This window comes from Corylus avellana, chromosome ca11 (assembly GCF_901000735.1).
Source record: "Corylus avellana chromosome ca11, CavTom2PMs-1.0".
Taxonomy (NCBI): Eukaryota; Viridiplantae; Streptophyta; class Magnoliopsida; order Fagales; family Betulaceae; genus Corylus; species Corylus avellana.
The window spans coordinates 3,760,250-3,782,084 of NC_081551.1; the positions used below are offsets into that span (position 1 = coordinate 3,760,250).

The following is a 21,835-nucleotide window of genomic DNA, read 5'->3' on the forward strand; positions in this document are numbered from 1 at the left end:
CCTTTAGCTAATCTAATCCAATGTGAATCCACTCTGACGTCGAAAGGACTTTTATTGCTTTTGAAAGCAAATTTTTCCAAGTTCCACACTGAAGCAATTAATTGCTTTTCAAATATTAACCAAAAAGTCTAGCTAGCATTAAACGTGAAAGTCCATCTAAACATGTCCTTTCATACATGTGACCCTACTTTTGATAGGGTAATGGCACGCCGCGTGCAAAAAAATTTTTTTAACAAAAAAAAAATTTGCACTGTCGTGCGTGGGCGTGCCACGCACGACGCGTGCTGCCAATCAATACTCCTTTTGATAAAAATAGAGTCACATAAAGATACTGAAATTATTTTCCTTGAAATTTGAGTGCCATCCCGCAAAACATGTCCTTTCATACATATGATCCTATTTTGTAATTTGTATGTCAAATTCAAAGGATATTTAAGAGCAGGCGACGTATCTTATTTCTACCATCACTCTCTGCTTCAACAGATTGAATTAAAAAACCAATGAAACGGGAAAGTCCAAAGGCAGGCATGGCAGCAAATCCCAAGCCTCCTCTTCTTTTCCTTCACGTTGTCTTGCTCTCCATACTTTTATTGCAAATCACAGCATCACCAGAAGCACAAGCAGAAGCTCTTGTCAAGTGGAAAAACACTCTCTTCGCTCTTCCCCCTAGCTCTCCTCTCACTTCATGGTCTCTTGCCAACCTCAACAACCTTTGTAATTGGACAAGCATTGTCTGCGACTCAACCGGAACCGTCTCCGAGATAACCGTCTCAGGTGCAAATCTCAATGGAACACTAGCCCACTTCAACTTCACTCCATTCCTTAACCTCACCCGCTTTGACCTCAGCCACAACTATCTCACCGGGCCAATACCGTCGGAGATAGGCCGGCTAACGAAACTGCAGTACGTGAGTCTTCTCGACAACCATCTCGATGGGAAAATCCCATATCAGATTACCAATCTTCAAAAGGTACGCTACTTAGACCTTGGATCAAACCTCTTACTGAATCCTGACTGGTCTAAGTTTTCGGCCATGCCTTTGTTGACCAACCTTTCCTTTTATTACAACTATGGACTCACTTCAGAGTTCCCAGAGTTTATACTTGGTTGTCACAACTTGACCTTCTTGGATTTGTCCTACAATAAGTTCAATGGAACAATACCACCAAACATATCACACCTTTCCAAGCTTAATTATCTTTATCTGCATGCTAATCAGCTTTCTGGCTCAATTCCATCCGAGATTGGGAACCTCACAAACCTTCAAGTCTTACACCTTTTCTACAACAATCTCAATGGCTCAATTCCATCCGAGATTGGGAAGCTCACAAACCTTCAAGTCTTACTACTTTACACCAATAATCTCAGTGGCACAATCCCACCAGAGATTGGAAATATGGGATCTCTGCAACATCTTGAACTCGGCACTAACCAACTTGAAGGTGAGTTGCCAGACACCATTTCTAGGCTCCGTAATTTAAAGACAATTATTCTTTTGTACAATAAATTCTTTGGCACTATTCCGAGTGACTTTGGGAAGTATAGTCCTCTGATCCATGTTGGCTTTTCCCACAACAAATTCTATGGAGAATTGCCACCTGAATTGTGCAGCAGCTTTGCTCTTGAAAGTTTCACGATGAATAACAACAACTTCACGGGGTCATTGCCAGAGTGCTTAAGAAAATGCTCACAACTAAAGAGAGTACGGTTTGATGGGAACCGATTCAGTGGAAACATTACATATGCATTTGGAGTTCATCCAAATCTTAGTTTCATTTCTCTTAGTGACAATCAATTTGTTGGTCAAATCTCAGTGGAATTGGCAGAATCTGAATCTCTCACCAATTTGCAAATGGACAGAAACCGGATTTCTGGAAAAATCCCAGTCGAGCTTGGAAAGTTGACACGACTACAACGTTTAAATCTGGGCTCCAACGAATTGTTTGGGGAAATTCCAACTGTACTTGGAAATCTAAGCCGACTGTACGAGCTCAATCTGAGCAAGAACCAGTTGACAGGAGAGATTCCTCGAAGTCTAGGCAATTTGAGTGAGCTTGGTGATCTTGATTTGTCTACAAACAGTTTGACTATGAACATACCAAAGGATCTTGGGAATTGTGGTAAATTATTGAGCTTGGACTTGAGCAACAACAACCTAATAGGTGAAATACCATCCGAGCTTGGTAACTTAATGGAATTGCAGTCATTGTTGGACCTCAGCAGCAATAAACTCTCAGGAAATATTTCTGAAAACCTTGCAAAGCTTTCAAAATTGGAGAGTGTTAATGTGTCACATAACCAACTTTCAGGGGAAATCCCATCATCATTTTCCCGCATGGTTAGTCTAAACAGCAGCGCCATTGACTTTTCCTACAACAATTTAACTGGTCCAGTCCCAAACAGTACCATTTTCAAAGATGCACCTGCAAAAGCTTATGTTGGCAACTCTGGTTTGTGTGGAGATACAGAAGGACTAACTCTTTGTTCTAGAAAGAAAAAGCATTATAATCCGACTCTATTAGCTATCCTCATTCCTATCTGCAATCTATTAGTACTGCTTGCAACCATTGTTGCTGGACTCCTAATACGTTACCGAAAGACCAAACTCCTGTTTGAAGAAAACAAAACAATTTTAGAGTGTGAGGAGAAGGCCGAGTCACTGATATGGGGAAGAGAGGGTAAATTTACATTCGGGGATATCGTAAAGGCCACTGAAAACTTCCATGAGAATTATTGTATTGGAAAAGGAGGATTTGGAAGCGTTTACAAAGCAGCATTGCCGACAAGTCAAATTGTTGCAGTTAAAAAATTTAACATGTCACAATCCAGTGACATCTTAGTTGCCAATCACAAGAGTTTTGAGAATGAAATTCGCATGTTGACAGAAGTTAGGCACCGCAATATCATTAAGCTTTATGGGTTCCAGGCCACTCAGTGGTGCATGTACTTGGTTTACGAATATGTGGGGAAAGGCAGTTTGGGAAATGTATTGTATGGGGTGGAAGGGAAAGCAGAACTTGATTGGGGTAGAAGGGTGAACATCGTGCAAGGTGTGGCTCACGCAATTGCTTACTTGCACCATGATTGTTCTCCTTCAATTGTGCACCGAGACATAACGGTGAACAACATCTTGCTGGAGTCAAAGTTCGAACCGCGGCTCTCAGATTTTGGCATTGCTAGATTGTTGAGTTCAAATACAACTAACTGGACAACAATTGCTGGGTCTTATGGCTACATGGCTCCAGGTAAGCTGACAATCTAGTTTCTAGATTTTTGTTTTAAGATAGACTATAATAATTATGAAAATAGTTTTTAAAAGAAAAGGTAGTTGTTTGAGTAATGGAGTAGGATCGGGTCCCTGAAATTCCCTCTTGAATTCCTTAGAATTCAGAAAAGAAATTTTAGGGGATCCTTATTTATTGGAGTATGAGAAACCCTTCAAAGAAGAAAGAGTTTCTCATATTAGGAAGTGTTTATCTTATCCTTATACGGATGTTGATTTTGTTTTATGGATGCGCAGAGCTCGCATTCACGATGCGAGTTACGGATAAATGTGACGTTTATAGCTTTGGAGTGGTGGCATTAGAAGTTATGATGGGTAGGCACCCAAGGGAGCTCTTATCTTTCATGTCATCATCCAAATCAACAAAAGCAACTCCAATTTCAGACAGTGCAGAATTTCTTCTAAAGGATGTGCTAGACCAAAGACTCCCACAACCAACCGGCCAAATTGCGCATGATGTGGCATTTGTGGTGACAATGGCCTTACATTGCGTGAGTGACACGCCAGAGTCACGACCCACCATGCATTTTGTAGCACAAAAATTGTCAGCTCGAACCCAAGCTTGCAATTCCTACCCAATGGACACGATGACCATTAGCGAGCTCACAAGCAAATAGAACAAATTGGCATTCTGGTAGCATCCAATAAATAAAAATGTTGGACCTTGAGGCCATGTATGCTAGTATTATCTTTTGTATTTTTGAATAATCTCTAGGGCTGATGTCCAGTTGAGGGCTAGTGACTTCAACCCTAATAGTGGGTTCTCTTTTGCCATGTAACTTCTCCTTACGACTTGTATGTTTCTTCCATAGTGTTTCATGTATATAATCTAGTATTTACTATAAATAATTTCACCATCCATAATCAGCCAAATTTGAGATTGTCTTAGTTTGAGCAAGTACCTTATTGGAATATAGAGTTTTTATTAGTTATTTTTTTAAGTCATATATTGAAAAGATCTTATAAATAGGAGTAGTTACTATGACATTAGATTTAAACTTGTCCTATTCATTTTATTTAAAATGGTGAAAAATTATTTCATGATACAAAATAGATTTCATAGATCTAATTGTATATATGTTGCCATGTACTTACAATTTTAGATACAACAAAATGAAATTTGGACCATAAGAGATGTCCCAACCACGTAGAAAAATAAAAAAACAACATAAACACAATTTAGATAGATGAAGGAAGTATAACTTCCAATTTGCCATATTAGCATACAATTAAAGAGTGACATTAAGAAAAGCTTGCAATTTTTCTTCAATGGTGTTATCAAATATGGCCAATTAATATATATATATATATATTTGCTACAATTCTTTCTTGATTAAATAGATATAGACGTGCCCATGGATCGTAACAGGCACGTTCTTCCACTTTGGCCCCAACCATTAATTTAACTCTTGCGTGGAAAGAACTTCTGTTGCTTTTGTAAGCAAATTTCCAATTTCCACACTCGGTTTATTTCCATGAAGCTAACAATTGCTTTTTAAATACTAATCAAAAAGTCTAGGCCGTGCACTATAAGTCAAATTTAAAGGATATTTAAGAGCAAACCAGTACTTGTCGGTGACAAAGACAAACCTGGTTTCCTTGCAGTGAGACTCATGAAAGGAACTAAAAATATCATCGGTCCACACCACTCCGGCTCCTAAAGAAGTTAATGCACGATAGAGGAAAGCGGAAAGAAAAGAGATTGAGTCACACAATTTAAAGACAATGAGAATTTGATAGAGTTTTAAACCCTAACTCTACCCTTAATTTGACTGATTTTGGGTCCAGCCTCTTATTAATATACGAAATAAGACTTTAACTCTTAATTTCAAGCGCCGAAGTGTGTTCCTCATGTCCTGGGCAGTAGCCTCCTCCTGCCGCTCCTCCACAGTCACCACCGTCATCCCAACTCTTTACCACCACCATCTGATCTGTTGCCAGTACTGCACGTGCCGGAGCATGAGCTCCACGCGCCTGAGCGTGGAAGTCACCCGCCGGTGCGTGTTTCCCTTCCCCTGGACAGTACACCCCTCCGGCCGCTCCTCCACCTTCTTCACCGCCACTTGCTTGGTTTTTTGTTGTATTTCTGATTGTTCTATTTATTTTTCTATGTTTTCCTTTGTTTCCATGTATTTCCTGTTGTTTAGCTTGGGTTTTGTGGGTTTTAGTCTTTCTTTGAAGCAATGTCGAGGAAAATGCCAAATACAATCTTTACTGATCAAGATCCTGCAATAGCAAATGCTATCTCATTGGTGATGCCTAATACTTACCATCATTGTGTAAGTGACATTTAATGCAAAATGCTTTGAAACATATTAGCCATTTATTAAGAGATGAGAATGGGCATAGAAGTGATCGATCTCAATGCATGTTTTAAAGTTTGGGAAGAGGAAGAGGATTTGCTCACTGCTTGGGATGCTATACTTCATAAGTACAATGTACATGACAATTCTTGGCTACAACGTTTATTTAAAGTGAAAGAGAAATGGGCTAAAGCATATGTCAATATGTCTTTTTCTGCAGGAATAAATTCTACACAAATAAGTGAAAGTTTGAACGTTAGCTTGAAGAATTATTTACGGTCAGATTATGGTATTGTAAAGTTCTTCACACATTTTGAAAGATTACTGAATAATAAGCGCTACAAGGAATTGTTGGCGGAGTATAACTTAAGACAAAAGTTACAAAAAATTAAGATCTTATCACCTATGTTAGTACAAGCAGCAAAGATTTATACTTCTCAACCATTTTTGAAGTTTCAAAAGCAATACGAAGAGTTCCAAAGAGCTTGTGTTAAGGAGCATATCGAAAGAAACTCATCTCATGAATAAATAGTGTCATTTTATGATAAGCCTCAAGATCGCAGAGTCATTTGGAAATCTTTAGAAAACAATATCTCATGTAGTTGCAGAAATTTTGAGAGATGAGAAATTTTGTGTGGCCATGCTTTAAAAATACTTGATGTTATGAATATCAAGGTACTTCCAGAGAAGTACATCCTTAAGAGATGGACAAAAGATACAAGGAATGAGGTTGTACAAGACTTCAATGGACATGAAATAATAATAGACACCAATTTAGAAGTCACAAATCGATATAAGTCTTTATGCCCCATGTATGTCAAGCTTATCAGTCGAGCAGTTGAATGTGAAGAAGCATACAATATAGCATTGGAAAACTATTTTGAGTTGAGCAAAAAGATTGAAGATGTCAGTGTAGAGCTCTTTTTGTAATTTGGGATAGATTGCAACATGGGTAGAGCTTTTATTCTATGGAATTATAAGATTTTGATCTAATTGTGATTTTAAAAATTACAATTAGTTACTAACAATTTGATCTAGTTTGTTTTGCACTTTCTTTTGAATAATGCTTTGATCTAATTTTGATCTAACCGAATTTTTACAATGGAATAAAATGCAACCGCACTTTTGAGAGAAAATAACATTTACAAACATTACAGCTACTAACAAAGCATTCTAATAATTGTACATTCAATCTACACTTTGTCAAGATAGCATCTCCAAGCCTTTGGCCGAATGTCCATGGTTCAATTCCAAGGCGTGCACCAAAATAGAATGCAACAGCAAGCAACCAATAATCACTATGAAATGCAACCAGTGATATGCAGTCCTTTTCTTGCATCCCATCCCTAGCAAAGTTAATACCTAATCGTGGCTCATGAAGCTCTAGAGGCACTTTCTCAACGGGTAGAATAACTTCCCATGTCACATTTGGAAGTGTATATAGACACAAGTTCTCCTTCTCTGAAAGTACAACATGATGAGTACATTAAAAAAACTTCTCCAACTACCAATGTAATCAAACTCATATCCATGCCACCACAAGAAGTTTTTTCTACTCAAAGTGTGGAAGGGGGAAGATTCTATTTCAATTTGAAGAAGGCACTTAAGACTTACAACAATCAGTTTTCCAGTATTTTCTGGCCTCTTAGCCAGCTTTATTGCAGCAGCTTAAACTTAAAACAAACAACCCTCTAGGACTTAAAAAAATAAATAAATTCCTTGGTCAAAAACTTAAACAAATCAACTCTTTAATGCCCTTTTGCGATAAATGCCAATCTAATGCTAGTGTTACCACTAGTGTGCTCAATGAGGACAGTCTTTTGGCTTCATTCAAGCATATCAGGAATGAAGCTATGTTAGTTAACGGTTCAATTATATGGCAACATATCTAGCAATTTGACAATATCCATTTAATATAATCAACTTGATTTCCTTAAAGGAAAAGGAAAAACAGGCAATGATAATGAGGGTTAACATCAGCATAGAGTGTAATTAAAATGTATATAGGATGTGTAATGGAACTTGTATAACAGACAAGAGCACATAGCTTCCATCACAAAGACAATTTTATGTGTAGGGTGGGATGGGTTGCAGTTCTTCTAGAACAAGAGAGGCAAAGTTAAATTTGTATGAACAATCTGTAAAAAAAAATGTAGATATGGGAAATTTTATGCAAATGTATTAGTCTGAACCAAAGATTCTCGAGGAAATCCTTTAGTTGCTAGATCACTCTAATATTAAGCAAAACACAATCAATATAAAAGAATAACGAGTTATTTTTGCCTGTCTTTACCACAAGAACAGGGTTCCATCATCTCAAGCTTCGCAGCGATACAGGCTACACAACCATCAACAATATTGTTGATATATACCATTGGTGTATTGCCTATCAACTGCACAAGCCATAAATTACGATTAGTAAGACTGAATTTGAGAAAAAGCAACATGAAAAAGAATTAGTTCTAATGATAACGTAATACTTCAGAAACATCTTTCTTAATTGCACACTTGTCCTCCATGCTATCTTTTCAGAAAATCTGCAAGCCCAAAAAAGAAAAATGCGAGTGAGAGAAAACTTTGAAAATGTAAAGTAGCAATCTTACATATTACAAGAAATGATTGAGCGTGCATTTAACAAACACAAAACATACACTTAAAGCAAGATATCAAAGGCAAAACTTGAAATTCTCAATATCATGTAAAACTAAAATAGACACAGCAGAAAAGTGGATCATAGCAATGTTATTTCAATCACCCAACAGATATTCTTTAGAATTCCAGAATCTACTACCCAAAATAGGCTAGAAATATGCAGATTTCTTACACAAGATATTTTTCCTTCACGCCAAAAGAACACAAAATTAGTAACCAACAAACAGGAAGCAAAAAAAAAGCAAAAGAAATGTCAAACTAAAAATTTGAAACACCCTAACAATGCAGATTTTCAAATGAATAACCAAATGCCAAAAGCTTTTACTTTAAAATTAAACATCAAACTACAAAAACAAGGGCACAAAACAGAGAAATGGCTAAGATTTTTGAAATATTCAAAGTTCTTCTTATAAGAAATTCAAGTACCGGCGAAGATGTTGACAGGAGGCCTTCGAAATAAGGGTTTGAGGCGTCCACCTTATACTGGAAGTCCATCAGGCAATGCTTCATCCGTCAGGCAAGCCTCAGGCAGTGCTTTTTCCAAAATTGAGCAATCCTCTTCTTCTGTAACCGCCAGGACTACATTTAGTCCTTATGCTCGCAATCGAGAGCCGCGCAATCAGAAAGTGATTTTAAAACAAAGTAAAGAGCTAAGCCCTAGAGCCCAGTCTCTGATTTTGATAATGATGATTCAGAGGAACCTCACAGCAGACTATAAGGTCAAAAAAAAAAAAAAAAAAAGAGAGAGAAGATGGGATGGGAGGGAGTTAACGGAATTAATTTCTGTTTGTTTTTTGTTTTTCTTGGGTTGGTGTTAGTGTAATTAATGAGTAACTTGCCGGGCATCTATACGGGAGTTTGGTTTACAACATGGAAGCCGAATCTGTAACACGTCGCTAATTAAATTTTTAATTTTTTTTTTTATTCATGAGTTCCTTTAAGGAAAAAAGAAAAAATGAAAAATAAAATAAAATTAGTGACATGTTGCTTGAATTTTAAAGAAGAAAGAAAAAAAAATTAAAATTCATTTTGTGTTATATAAAGAATTATAAAGAATTGTGCTTTATGAGGAATTATAAAAAAATTCTAAATTAATTATTCATTTTTTTCTAATAAAATAAACATTTGGCATACGTTACGTAGTCGTAATATTTAAAAAATCTCCGTCGTCCCAACTGTGAACAGTTGTGGCTACAATAAATTTTTCAGTTATTCACCTCAACTTGCTGGTTGAAGTTTAAGGCAATTATGACACTAAATTGACATAAAAAGAAAAAAGTTCGGACACGATGAAAAATCACCCTCCAAAATATTAAAAAAACTCCTTTATTGGATGTCATTAAGATCGTTTTCAAAATCATGATTCTAACCAAGAAAATTACATGTTGATCTTTTTTTCTTTTTTTTTGACATGTCCGCACAAGAGGAAGGAAGGAGATTCGAACTAGTGACCTCCACTTCATTAAGTGTGGTTCCAGCCGATTGAACTACCTCTTGGAGACATTACATGTTGATCTTAGATCAAGGATAATGATAGTGAAAATAATGATATTATCCGTTCATATAGTAGAGTTTACACTCTGTAGTTGATTAGAATTGTCACATTAATATTATGAGGTATTTATAAAATAAAAATATAGTATATAACATTAATTACTCATATATATTACATTTGGTAAATGTACAATCCTCATCGAATTTGATAAACACGGTAGGAACTCAACAACTTTTTTGCTTGTGGGCAAGGTTTGCAAATGTTTGACGTCATAGATAAGATTTTAAGTTAAGATCTATATGTTTTTGACCTCTATGACATGTAATCTTTTAGTTTCGGTTATGATCTTTCAGAACTATTTTGTTCTGTGATTGTAAATAACTCATATGCTCTTGACTATACTATCAATGGAATCATAATGAATTTTCCTTAAAAAAAAAAAAAAAAAAAAAAAATTTGCTAAAATAACTAAAGAGATGTAAATAATTTTTCACTCAAATTTATTACAAGACTAATTAAAATAACCTTTAGCTGATCTAATCCAATGTGAATCCACTAATTGCTTTTCAAATGTAACCAAAAAGTCTATGTGCATTATGAACCTTGACAGTTGACGGTCTATTTTAATAGTCAACTTCAAAGGAAGTGCAAGCGACCTGTTGGTGACAAAGACAAACCTGGTTTCCTTGCCGTGAGACTGAAAAGGGACTACATTAAATTACTGCTCATCTTAGAAAGCTAGCCTAAGAGAGAATGTATGTTCTACCATCTATTATTTATTTTTCTTACACTCCCTGGCTGTCTTTCACTCTTTGCTTCAATCATAAAAAAACATGACACGTAAAAGTCCAAAGGCAGGCATGGCAGCAAATCCCAAGCCTCCTCTTCTTTTCCTTCACGTTATTGTCTTGCTCTCCATACTTTCATTGCAAATCACAGCATCACCAGAAACACAAGCAGAAGCTCTTGTCAAATGGAAAAACACCCCTCCCCCTCCTCTCACTTCATGATCCCACACCAACCTCAACAACCTTTGCAACTGGACAAGCATTGTCTGTGACCCAACCGGAACAGTATCTGAGATAAACCTCAATGGAACACTGCCAAAGCTCATTGGAACACTGGCCCACTGGCCCACTTCAACTTCACTCCATTCCTTAACCTCACCCGCTTCGACCTCAACCACAACAACCTCATTAGGCCAATACCGTCGGAGATAGGCCCGCTAACGGAGCTTCAATACGTGAGTCTTCTCCACAACTATCTTGATGGACAAATCCCATATCAAATTACCAATCTTCAAAAGGTATGTTACTGAGACCTTGATCAAACCTTTTACTAAATCCTGACTGGTCTAAGTTTTCTGCCATGCCTTTGTTGACCCAACTTGCCTTTAATGACAATTATGGACTCACTTCAAAGTTCCTAGGATTTATACTTGATTGTCACAACTTGACCTTCATGGATTTGTCCCATAATAAGTTCAATGGAACAATACCAGAATCTTTATTTACCAATCTGGGCAATCTTAAATACATTATTCTTACTGATAATTCATTCCAAGGACCATTGTCACCAAAAATTTCCCACAATTTCAAGCTCAAAGATCTTCGTCTAGGACAAAACCATTTCAGTGGCCTTATTCCTGAGGATATTGAAGTATTGTTCAATCTTCGAACTATAAGCTTGTACAACAATTCATTGGAAGGGAGAATTCCTTCTTCAATAAGCCAGCTCAAGGGCCTCTCGAGACTCTCTCTACGAATAAATAGCTTGAATTCTACAATTCCTTCTGAGCTTGGGTTTTGTACAAACCTCATCATCTTGTCCCTGTATACAAATTCATTCACGGGAGAAATTCCACCGGAAATAGATATTTTGACAAAGCTCCAATATCTTTATCTGTCTGAAAACCAGCTCTCTGGTTCGATTCTAGTAGAGCTTGGAAAGTTGACTCAACTGCAGGCTTTACAGCTGGCCTCCAATGAATTGTCCGGGGAAATTCCATTTGAAATAGGCCTATTGACAAATCTCCTAATTCTTTTTTTGTTTAATAATAACCTTTTTGGCTCAATTCCTCCCGAGATTGGGAACTTGAAAGATTTGGAGTAATTAGACCTTTCAGAAAACCAACTCTCCGGTCCAATTCCAATAGAGCTTGGAAAGTTGACTCAACTGCAGGATTTAGAGCTGGGCTCCAACGAATTGTCTGGGGAAATTCCATCGGAAATAGGCATATTGACAAATCTCGTAATTCTTTCTCTGTTTAATAATAGCCTTTCTGGCTCAATTCCTCATGAGATTGGGAACTTGAACGATTTGGAGGCATTAGGCCTTTTAGAAAACCAGCTCTCTGGTCCAATTCCAGTAGAGCTTGGAAAGTTGACTCAACTGCAGGCTTTACGGCTGGCCTCCAATGAATTGTCCGGGGAAATTCCATTTGGAATAGGCCTATTGACAAATCTCCTAATTCTTTTTTTGTTTAATAATAACCTTTTTGGCTCAATTCCTCCCGAGATTGGGAACTTGAAAGATTTGGAGTAATTAGACCTTTCAGAAAACCAACTCTCCGGTCCAATTCCAATAGAGCTTGGAAAGTTGACTCAACTGCAGGATTTAGAGCTGGGCTCCAACGAATTGTCTGGGGAAATTCCATCGGAAATAGGCATATTGACAAATCTCGTAATTCTTTCTCTGTTTAATAATAGCCTTTCTGGCTCAATTCCTCATGAGATTGGGAACTTGAACGATTTGGAGGCATTAGGCCTTTTAGAAAACCAGCTCTCTGGTCCAATTCCAGTAGAGCTTGGAAAGTTGACTCAACTGCATGCTTTATATCTGGCCTCCAACGAATTGTCTGAGGAAATTCCAACTTTACTTGGAAATCTAAGGCTGCTATTCTCACTTAGTTTGAGCAGGAACCATTTGACAGGAGAGATTCCTCAAAATCTAGTCAACTGTACCTGAGAATTGTGAAAGCTTATTGAACAAAAACTTGACAAACGACTACGTGCACATGGTGGACCTTAGTAGCAATAGACTCTCAGGAAATATTCCTCAAGACCTTGCAAGGCTTTCATCATTGAAGAGTCTTAATCTAGCACACAACCAACTTTCAGGGGAATTTCCATCATCATTTTCCCGCATGGTTAGTCCAAACAACATCTCTATCGATTTTTCCTACAACAATTTAACAGGTCTGATCCCAACTAGTTCTGTTTTCAAAAATGCACCTGCAACAGCTTATGCTGGAAACTCAAGTTTGTGTGGAGATGCAAAAGGACTAACTCCTTGTTACACACAATATTCCAGAATGAAAAAGCATTCTAATACATCTCTATTAGTTGTCCTCATTCCTATTTGCGGCCTATTGGTACTACCTGCAGCCATTGTTGGTGGACTCATAATATGGTACCGGAAGACCAAACTCCTAGAAGAAGAAAGCAGAGCAATTTTAGAGTGTGAGGAGAAGGCCGAGTCACTAATATGGGGAAGAGACGGTAAATTCACATTCAGGGATATCGTGAAGGCCACTGAAAACTTCCAGGAGAATTATTGTATTGGAAAATGAGGGTTTGGAAGCGTTTACAAAGCAGCATTGCCGACAGGTCAAATTGTTGCAGTTAAAAGATTTAACATGTTACAATCCAGTGGCAACTTAGTTGCTAATCACAAGAGTTTTGAGAATGAGATTCGTATGTTGACAGAAGTTAGACACCACAATATCATTAAGCTTTATGGGTTCCGTGCCACTCGGTGGTGCATGTACTTGGTTTATGAATATGTGAAGAAAGGCAGTTTGGGAAATGTATTGTATGGGGTGGGAGGGAAAGCAGAACTGGACTGGAGAAGAAGGCTGAAAATTGTGCAAGGCGTGGCTCATGCAATTGCATACTTGCACCATGACTGCACTCCTTCAGTTGTGCACTGAGACATAACTGTGAACAACATATTGTTGGAGTCAGAGTTCAAAAACAACAACAATTGCTGGGTCTTATGGTTACATGGCTCCAGGTAAGCTAACAATATTCTAGTCTTTGCATGCTTATACTGCTCATTTAAGGTACTTGTCTTAGGATGGACTGACCACTTTCCTTTATATATTAATTATTAAAACCTTAAAAAAAGTACAATTTTTTGTTTTGTATATATATATAGTACAATTTAATGCCTAAAAAAAGTTCCCTTGATAGAAGAATGGGCTTCTCATATTAGGAAGTGTTTCTCTTATCTTGTAGCCAATGTATGAGTTTTCAAGCTAATATTTTATCATTAAACGGATGTTGATTTTGTTTTATGGATGTGCAAAACTCGCATTCATGATAAGGATAACGGATAAATGTGATGTTTATAGCTTTGGTGTAGTGGCATTAAAAGTTATGATGGGAAGACACACAAGGGAGCTCCTATCTTCTCTGTCATCATCCAAATCAACAATAACGCCAATTTTAGACAGTACAGAATTTCCTCTAAAGGATGTTCTGGACCAAGGACTCCCACAACCCACAGGCCAAATCGCGCAAGAGTTGGCATTTGTGGTGACTATAGCCTTACATGCGTGAGTGACACGTCAAAGCCACGACCTACTATGCATTTTGTGGCACATGAACTATCAGCTCGAATCCATGCTTGCAATTCCTACCCGATCAACACGATGACCACTAGAATTTAACAAGCTCACAAGCGTTAAGAAATAGAACAAATTGGCATTGTAGGGTGCGTTCTGATTAGGATGTAGAGCTGTAGCGAGGTCTAGAATGTTTTGTGCAAAATTTTCCCCCCATTCTGGTAGAATCTAGTAAATGAAAATGTTGGACCTTGAGGCTGTATGTATACAAATATGCTCGTTTGTTATATAATGCTTTTTTATTTTTGTTTGAAAAAGTATTTGGATCATGAGAAATATCTCTATATATTATATTATGATTTCATTAAAAACACTTCTAATACGTTAATCTCTTCAATCTACCCAAAGACATTTTCTTCTACCTATTCCCTCCCTTTCCTTCTCAGAAAGTACACGACTTCCTAACCCATTTTCCCTCTAGTCAATCACATCCCATTATTTGTTTATGAACCTTTTTTTCCCCCTTGACACTGGCTTTTCTTTATTAACCATATGAGCTAAAGAGTCTCATATTACTTTTTTTTCTATGGCTGCTCGCAATCTGACTTTTGACTAAGTTGAAATGTTGCAAAAGTTTACATATGGAATTTTTGGCTTCCCGGCCAGGATGGTTCCTGGAAATAAAGCATGCACAAGTACTCGATATGGCTGCTAGTAGGGACACCTCAATTAATTTGCATTTCCTCTAGTGGCAATCAATTAACAAGTGACCACCAATCATGTGTGTTTGGCAAACAACATCTATTGCCACGGAACTGTTTATGTTTGGTGAGGAAAAAAAATGAGCGTAATAATTAGTATAGAGGTGAAAAGAAGAAATTTAGTATAGGAAAGATGCAGCCCAATAAGTAGAATTCCTTTTTCTTTTTTTTTTAAATTGAAATATTGGCTATGTTAAGTGAGGAAACATATAGAAAACAGAAAACATATTCCCTCCTAAACATAGCGAACAACCTTAGCCTTAAATCCAGTTGTTCCAGGTCCTCCTCGTCAAGCCGGCAAGAAGCCCTTAAATCCAACGGCAAGATTCATTGATCGATCTACAAGCGCAAGCCCAAGATGGCAATTTATAAGAAGAAAGAAAAAGGACAACTACCGGCCAAAACTAAACGAAAAAAGACCTTAGCTTTCGGCCCATAATTGAAGCTTTAGAGGATTGGCCCAAGAGAGAAAGAGGGCATGTGATTCCTTCTCAGAGCATAATTTGCTAAAGATGGGTTCATCAGATGAAGCCAGAAAACCCCATGCAGTATGAGTACCATACCCTTCGCAAGGGCATGTGACCCCCATGATGAGATTAGCAAAGCTCCTACACTCAAGGGGCTTCTACATAACCTTTGTCAACACTGAGTTCAACCACATGCGATTACATAAAGGGGTTGTCGGACTTCCGGTTTGAAACTATACCGGACAAGTTGCCGCCGTCCGACCTTGATGCAACCCAGGATGTCCCGGCCCTATGTGATTCCCAAGTGTTAGAATAATGGAGAGATATAGAAGCGGAAGAAAAAGAGAGAGAAAAGAGAGAGAGAGCGGAAGCATATAGGACTACATTGTATTGAGTCTTGTATATGATAATGAATACAAGGGCCTCTATTTATAGAGAGGCAAGTAACCTAATAGGTTAAGGAAAGGTAAACCTAGTAGAAAAGGTAAACCTAAAGAAGTAAATAATAAGTAATATTCTTAACATCCCCCCTCAAACTCAATGTGTAAAATTGAGTTTGGATAAACGAAAAGGGAAAGAAAAAGGAATTCGCCGAAAAAGCTGCTTGTGCCGAAACAATTGCTGAAGTAACGCCATAAAAGTTGTTAGAGACCGGTGGATTCTGCCTGAATTTGAGCAATGCATTTAACCTGGAGCTTGGTTCACTTGGTTGTAATTTGACTTGAAAACCATATACTAGTAATGAAGTAGCGCGACTAGTCGGCTGAGAAAAGCAAGGCCGGTTAAAAAGGGGCTTGTTTGGCCCGTAACCCTTGGACCGTCTCGCCTTGTCGGCTGAGATAAGCAGGGCCGGTTGAAGAGGCTAATCATGCCTGAAACCCTTGGACCGTCTCGTCTTGTCGGCTGAGATAAGCAGGGCCGGTTGAAGAGGCTAATCATGCCTGAAACCCTTGGACCGAATCGCCTTGTCGGCTGAGATAAGCAGGGCCGGTTGAAGAGGCTAATCATGCCTGAAACCCTTGGACCGTCTCGCCTTGTCGGCTGAACGAAAGTCTGACCCATCTAACTAGTAGATCGTCTCGCCTGATCGGCTGAGATAAGCAGGGCCGGTTGAAGAGGCTAATCATGCCTGAAACCCTTGGACCGAATCGCCTTGTCGGCTGAACGAAAGTCTGACCCATCTAACTAGTAGATCGTCTCGCCTGATCGGCTGAGATAAGCAGGGCCGGTAGAAGAGGCTAATCATGCCTGAAACCCTTGGACCGTCTCGCCTTGTCGGCTGAAGGAAAGTCTGACCCATCTAACTAGTAGATCGTCTCGCCTGATCGGCTGAGATAAGCAGGGCCGGTTGAAGAGGCTATTCAGTGACCGGTGATGGCGGCATTTGACAAGGCATAAGTGGGCCGGTTGAAAGGGGCTTCTTTGGCCCGAAAACCCATGGACCTAAGGAAAGATTGGTCTGACCCGAGAGTGCCATCCGCTAGAAGAATGAACCGGATTGAGATGCGCCAAAGAACAGGCTATAAAACCGAATTGAACAAGCATAAACCAACTTGAACCGCATAAAACAAACGCCTAAATTTGAAGAAGAGTCTTGTTTTCTGCCATCTAGAGATGCCAAAAGTAAAAATAGACCACAAATTTGAAATCAGGACGAAAAATTGAGTAGGAAACACCTGGTCAACTTTTTTTTTTTTCAGTGGTCAAAGTCAAAGTCAACGGTCAACAGTCAAAGTCAACGCTGACGTGGCACTGATGACGTGGCAAGGTCAGACTGATACTGGTGACGTGGCACGGTGACGTGGACAGGTGACGTGGCACTGATGACGTGGTACTGATGACGTGGCACCGATGACGTGGCGCTGAGACGAGGCACTGTGACGTGGCACGTGGCTGACGTGGCTATGCTGACGTGGATATGCTGACGTGGATATGCTGACGTGGCACGTGGGTGCGATGGCGCGTGGAGCGTGTGGGCGCGTGGAGCACGTGGGCGAGTGGAGCGCGTGGGCGCGTGGGCGCGTGGGCGCGTGGGCGCGTGGATCTGACGTGCGGTGCTTCTGGTGGCGCGTGGCGGCGCGTGATAGCTCGTATGGAGGATCTGAGACCTGTTCTGGAATCCTGAGGAGCAGATCTATCCAACGGTGGGCTGAGGGAAGCAATCGGACCACCGTGTCAGGCGGTGGCTGGACGGCGGCGCGACCTGGCGCGTGGATCTCACGCGCGGAGCTTCTGGTTGCGCGTGGAGGCGCGTGAAGGCTCCGATATGGCTGTGTGCGGCGGCTCTGGGACGGTTGTCTTCCGGGCTTTCAAGCGTTATAGTGATACGCTGAAAACCTCGAGGAGAAGATAGAGAACCGTGAGGATCAGAGAGAAGGATTCGCCGGATACCACTGGCGGCGCCGGATTGAACGTCAAAAGCTTCTAGCGGTGCGTGGTGGCACGTGGAGGTTCCGATGAGGCTGTACTCGACGGCTCTCGCCTCGTCTTGCCCGGATCTATCGAACGGAGTGAAAACCACGAAGATCCGACATAGGTGGAGGCGTGTGGAGGAGCGGCAGCCACGCGTTGGAGAGACGGCAGTTTCTGAGGGCGGAGCGTGGAGGCTCGTGCAACGCTGGAATAGGCTGAAATTGCACAGATCCACCGTTCTAGGGCCAAGACACCACTTTTGGTGGTTATTTGGCCAAGAGGAGTCACGGTGGCGGCGCGATTGGCTCAGACAGAAATTGTCGGAGGAGCATGAAGGCGCTTGGAGAGCCGATGGCTGTGGATCGACGACCGAAATTGGGAGGACGCTGAAGGGAGCGCCGGAAAACGTCAAAGACGTTTATTGAAGGCCAGAGAAGGTGGCTCTGATACCATGTTAGAATAATGGAGAGATATAGAAGCGGAAGAAAAAGAGAGAGAAAAGAGAGAGAGAGCGGAAGCATATAGGACTACATTGTATTGAGTCTTGTATATGATAATGAATACAAGGGCCTCTATTTATAGAGAGGCAAGTAACCTAATAGGTTAAGGAAAGGTAAACCTAGTAGAAAAGGTAAACCTAAAGAAGTAAATAATAAGTAATATTCTTAACACCAAGAAAGAATTGTTTGGCCCCGTTTAAAGAGCTTGTGCTTAGGCTTAACTCCTCATATGACGTGCCTCCAATCACTTGCATATATAGTTTCAGATGGGGTTATGGGATTTGGAAGAGAAGTTGGGAAAGAATTAGGCATCCCGGAGGTTCAATTTTGAACTACTTCTGCTTGTGGCTTCATGGGATATCTTCACTTCAGTGAACTCATCAAAAGAGGCATTATTCCCTTCAAAGGTACGTGAAATTTTTTACTTAAATGAAACTTGGTGAGCCGAGCTTGCACAGGGAATTCTACTTGGTGAGCCATTGGTGAGCCAAGCCAAGCTCAAATTTCAAAAAAAAAAAAAAAAAAAAATCATTAAAAGATCATTAGTCGTTTAAATAACTGCTAATCGTTAGCGGAGGCGGTTAGTTAAATTCACTAACCGCCTAGGTGGTTACGGTTAGCGGTTCTAACCAATAACCGCTAACCGTAACCGCCTTTTCACCCCTAATTATAATAATATACATAAATAATTTTTTGAAAAATACATTATTTGAGAACTAATTTACGTTTTTTTATGCTTATAGCTTAGGCATGAAAATATAAATTAAAAGTTACGTTTATATGTTTTAAACAATAGTTAAATTATTTACGAATTTTGTTAATTATATTTTTAATATTTTTAATCAATATTTTTTTTCAAAATTTATTTATTTTAATCTTGCCCCCTAAACCAAAATTCTTCGTCCGACACTTAGTTATGCCTATAAAAGGCACGTATACATTGACACTGATAAATTAAGCAATATATGACACTTTCAATGTCACTTTCTGGTCCAAGTTTTGAGTAATGACACCAAATTGACATCCAACAACCAATTTTCCGATGTAGTTGGATGTCATCTCCCAGTCACGACCCGTCACAACGACAATTCAGTCCACAATTAATTGTGACTTAAGAACAACAAAAACTACAACTCTAACCACGAAAATTATGTTTGGATCCAATCAAAAATCACCTTCCAAATATAGAAGCTCTTCTATCGTATGTAAGTGATCTAGCTAGCATCTTCAGTCATACTACTTATTAATAATAATAAATAAATAAAAAGGTAAACCCTACTAAAAGAAGAAATAAAAATGATCGGCTGCTACCTCGTCCGAGCGGATTGATTCTCGTTTGAATGAGAATGTGATGAAACACTATATAGATACTTCTTCGCCGAATAAGTGTTGATTTAACATTTTTTAGCTGTTGTGAATAGCCGGCCCTAGAGAGAAAAAACCTCATTTCCTCTCCCCCTACTCCTCTCTTCTTTCCTCCCCTTCCCTTCTTGTTTTAATTTTTCTTTTTCTTTTTTTCTTTTTTTTTTCAGTTTATTTTTTTGGTTTTTCCGACCAATCCAATTGCACCGGCCATCCCTTTGCTTATGCTGCACTAGCTCCATCTGCCTTCCACTGTGTTGCGCCGCTCTTCATCTCCCTAGAATCGGTTAGGCTTTAGATCTAGTTTTTTCAAATTTAGATCTAGTCTCCTGAATTGGTCTCGCTTAGCCACACGCTGGCCCACCATGCTCCCCGGCTCCTCAGCTGCCCATCGGTGCAAAACGGCTCCTTCTCGTCCACCACGTGCCGACTAGTGCGCTTCGCCTCCCTCACCCCAGCTGTTGTAGCTATTTGCTAGCTTTTTTATTGTGTTTTTGTTATTTTTTGAATAAGGGTTTGATTTCTCCTTAAATCTACTTTCATAAGCGATTTTTGGGGTGAAGGTTTTTATCCTGGCCTTTGAGTCAAGGAGGATTTGTTTCGATGGGAGAGCTTTACTCCCATGGCAGAGAAAATTAAAGTTAAGAATATGGGCTACCTATATATTAGATTAAGTCTGCATGGAACATATATGTTCTATAACTGAAGTTTGTACATGAGTTAGCGAATATTGAAGCCATAGATAGGACTTGATTGTAAGATTTTTATGTTTGTCTCTATGACGTTGTAACCTCATAACTTTGGCTATGATTTATCAGAACTTTATGCTCTTGATCTTTTTCAATGAATGAATATGAAAGATTCACTTCAAAAACAAAAATATTGCAAGACATTGGGACATGCATGTAATTTTGTCATATATCAACACAATTTCAGTTTGTAAAAATTGCAATATTATTGAGCTTGAGTTCGACATTCCCTAAATATAATTTTATCTACCATGTCCTACAAACGAAAGCTTCAAAGATGACGGCACACTTGACACACCAATCGACTGGATTCTGGGCATGAAAAACATGCAGCTTAAGGACCTTCCTACCTTCATTAGAATCACCGATACTAATGACATCTTGTTCGATTTTGTGAGATCAGAAACATAGAATTGCTTGAATTCTTCTGCGATCATTTTCAACACATTTGATGAGTTTGAATACGAAGTACTAAAAGCAATTTCTGCCATATTCCCTCACATTTACATTATAGGTTCACTTCCCTTACTAGGCTAACATGTGCCCGATAGCCAACTCAAGTCCTTAAGTTCAAACTTATGGAAAGAAGACTTCAAATTTCTCCCATGGCTTGATAAATGGGAATCCAAATCTATTGTGTGTGTAAACTATGGCACCATTACCGTAATGACCAAACAACAGTTGAAAGAGTTCGCATGGGGACTTGCAAATTGCAAGCACCCATTTTTGTGGATAGTTAGGCTGGACGTGGTATTAGGAGATTCAGCAAATTTGCCAAAAGCTTTTTTGGAAGAGACTAAGGATATATAGGGGATTGCTAGTGAGTTGGTGTCCACAAAAACAAGTGCTAGCACACCCATCAATAGGGGTTTTCGTAACATACTGTGGATGAAACTCTACATTAGAAAGCATATGTTTTGGTGTGCCTGTTATTTGCTGGCCATTTTTTGCTGACAACAACCAAATTGTAAGTACGCTTGTATCACTTGAGAAATAATTGGCATGGAGGTCAACCAAGATGTAAAATGTGATGAGATTGAAGCACTTGTCAAAGAAGTGATGGAAGGGTATGTATAAGGGGGAGGCAATGAAGCAAAAGGCACTTGAATGGAAAAAGAAAGTAGTGGAAGCTACTGATATTGGAGGTTCATCTTACAAGAATTTTGAAAGATTAATTAAGGTGGCTTTCCATGGTCCATATATATAGCAACTGAATAGTGTAACTCTTTTAAGCATAGGTACCATATATATATATGGTTACGTACCGCTATGTCTATGACATG

The 21,835-nt window shown here is 39.1% G+C and overlaps 2 protein-coding genes and 1 pseudogene across 2 annotated transcripts; all 3 read left to right on the forward strand.

Moving 5' to 3' along the window:
• The first annotated feature begins 524 nt into the window (after positions 1-524).
• LOC132165309 (MDIS1-interacting receptor like kinase 2-like) lies at positions 525-4,093 on the forward strand. The gene is made up of 2 exons (XM_059575810.1): positions 525-3,246; positions 3,522-4,093. The coding sequence occupies exons 1-2, from the start codon at positions 528-530 to the stop codon at positions 3,899-3,901; spliced, it is 3,099 nt and encodes a 1,032-aa protein (XP_059431793.1). The 5' UTR covers positions 525-527; the 3' UTR covers positions 3,902-4,093.
• Positions 4,094-11,102: 7,009 nt separating this feature from the next.
• On the forward strand, positions 11,103-12,701 carry LOC132165879 (LRR receptor-like serine/threonine-protein kinase GSO2). Its single transcript, XM_059576571.1, has 3 exons — positions 11,103-11,842; positions 12,011-12,183; positions 12,292-12,701. Exons 1-3 carry the CDS (start codon positions 11,103-11,105, stop codon positions 12,699-12,701), a joined length of 1,323 nt encoding a protein of 440 aa, XP_059432554.1.
• A 2,601-nt stretch (positions 12,702-15,302) lies between these two features.
• On the forward strand, positions 15,303-21,759 carry LOC132165882 (linamarin synthase 2-like; annotated as a pseudogene).
• The last annotated feature ends 76 nt before the right edge of the window (positions 21,760-21,835 follow it).

What these genes read in the sequence shown, in the direction of transcription:
- LOC132165309 (XM_059575810.1), top strand. Translation starts at nt 528, where the DNA reads ATGGCAGCAAATCCCAAGCCTCCTCTTCTTTTCCTTCACGTTGTCTTG. An exon ending in TTATGGCTACATGGCTCCAG is followed by an intron (nt 3,247 to 3,521) that starts GTAAGCTGACAA and finishes ATGGATGCGCAG; the next exon opens with AGCTCGCATTCACGATGCGA.
- LOC132165879 (XM_059576571.1), top strand. Translation starts at nt 11,103, where the DNA reads ATGCCTTTGTTGACCCAACTTGCCTTTAATGACAATTATGGACTCACT. An exon ending in GGGAACTTGAAAGATTTGGA is followed by an intron (nt 11,843 to 12,010) that starts GTAATTAGACCT and finishes GTTTAATAATAG; the next exon opens with CCTTTCTGGCTCAATTCCTC. An exon ending in GGAAATTCCATTTGGAATAG is followed by an intron (nt 12,184 to 12,291) that starts GCCTATTGACAA and finishes TAGACCTTTCAG; the next exon opens with AAAACCAACTCTCCGGTCCA.